Genomic DNA, 1,513 nt, shown 5'->3' with positions numbered 1-1,513 from the left:
CTCAAGTGGAGGTGCTGAGTTTTGACGGGACAGACGCCTGCTGATGGGTCTCATCTGGGAGCAGGAGGTGATGCTCGGAGGCACCGCTGCATTTCCAAAGAAACTAACTGACAAGGGGGGGTGAAGGTGGCTGCCCGACTGTCTTGTGAGTGGGGCAGGAATACAGTAAGTTTGGGGGTGAAAATTAGCAGGCAGAGCCAGCCCGGCGGGTGAGAAGCAGGCGAGGACTCTGGCTGGACCCAAAGTTGGTTGCGAGTGTAGGGCAGCCGTGGTGCTGTCCCCCGAGGGGTGAGTTCACCGGCTGGGTGGGGACCCCAGGATGGCAAAGGAGGAGTGATCCCTCCGCCCCAGGGGGCAGCTGTGGGTCTGCTCGGGATGGGGGTGTGCAAGGCGAGGGGATCCCTCCTGCCCTCGCTGCTGGCAGTAGCGTGACCCCAGCCTCACCACGACCACGGGTCCTGCTGGCAGTCACCATCCTGCCCTCACCCCGCCCTGGCACCATGGCAGCCCTTGTCGGTGTGCGCCCTGGTGCAGCGGGTGCTGCGGGAAGACCTCAGCTCGCCTGCCACCTCCGCCTTTGCCAGCCTCGAGGGCTGCTGCAAGGCCCCTGCCACCAGCCTGGTGGAGGGGAGCCAAGGGGCAGAGGTTTGTGTGGGAAGGCGATACCTCGTACTGAGCTCGTGCTAGGCACTAAAGATACGATAGAGCGCTTTGACCAGATGCATCAAACTAAAAGCAAACCAAAAAATAAAGTTTTGGGGGCAGCAGGATGGTTCCCTCACTCAGCCGGAGTTAAGTGGCGGGATACACTGACATGGGCCAAATGCGTGAGTGGTTCAAAAAATCCACAGAGTCAGTGTGAGGGATACTGCTGAGCACAGCATCCCTCACTGGGGCCAAACAACTTTGTTTTCTGACCAATGGCAAAAGCCAGAACCCCCTGACGGGCATCCTGAGGTGCGGTGATGGAGGGGAGGGGGTTGCTGCATGCTGCTGACGCGGGAGGGAGCGAGCAGCAGAGCTGGATGCCCTGGGAAGACCATGAGTGAGGGCAGGATTGGCTCAGTGGAGGGTCCAGGCTTCCCACTGCCCACCTAGACCGGCCTTGGGACTTGGCTGAGAACTGTGGCCATCGTGCTGGCCTGTTCCAGGGCAAATCGATGTTCCGACCCCCTGTGGAAAATATCCGTGAGATGTTGCCACTGCAGTGGGGCTCTTCACATGGTGGTCCAGGGGGCTCCGAGCCCCTCGGTGCTTCCTCCTGGTACGTCTGGTGAATGTGCTGGGAGCAACCAAACGGCACCACCACCACGTCACCTCTCGTTATTTTGTAGTCCCAGCAGACAAGGCGAGGGTGCCCAGGGCTTTATCAGGGCCTGTCTGTGGGCTGTGACCGCTGCACTGCCCTTTCCCTCCCTCAGCGCACCTAATGATGGCCATGAAACTCAGGACACGCTCTCGCTGCTGCGTGGCAGCAAGCCCCGGCACAGCCCGCCGCGGCTCTGCTGCGGCG

General features: G+C 61.1%; 1 protein-coding gene across 1 annotated transcript in view; it reads left to right on the top strand.

Moving 5' to 3' along the window:
- Positions 1–375: 375 nt before the first annotated feature.
- LOC104498079 (arf-GAP with SH3 domain, ANK repeat and PH domain-containing protein 1-like) overlaps positions 376–1,513 on the top strand; it is a gene marked incomplete at its 3' end in the record, with an annotated part of 16,343 nt that continues 15,205 nt past the window's right edge. Inside the window, 2 exon segments of the mRNA XM_010141415.1 lie at positions 376–423; positions 508–645. Of these exon segments, the coding sequence (XP_010139717.1) occupies positions 376–423; positions 508–645 (186 nt within the window).

The sequence above is a fragment of the Buceros rhinoceros genome, unplaced genomic scaffold, assembly GCF_000710305.1.
Source record: "Buceros rhinoceros silvestris isolate BGI_N320 unplaced genomic scaffold, ASM71030v1 scaffold5758, whole genome shotgun sequence".
In the NCBI taxonomy this organism is placed as follows: domain Eukaryota; kingdom Metazoa; phylum Chordata; class Aves; order Bucerotiformes; family Bucerotidae; genus Buceros; species Buceros rhinoceros.
This window is presented reverse-complemented; position numbering and strand designations above follow the sequence as displayed.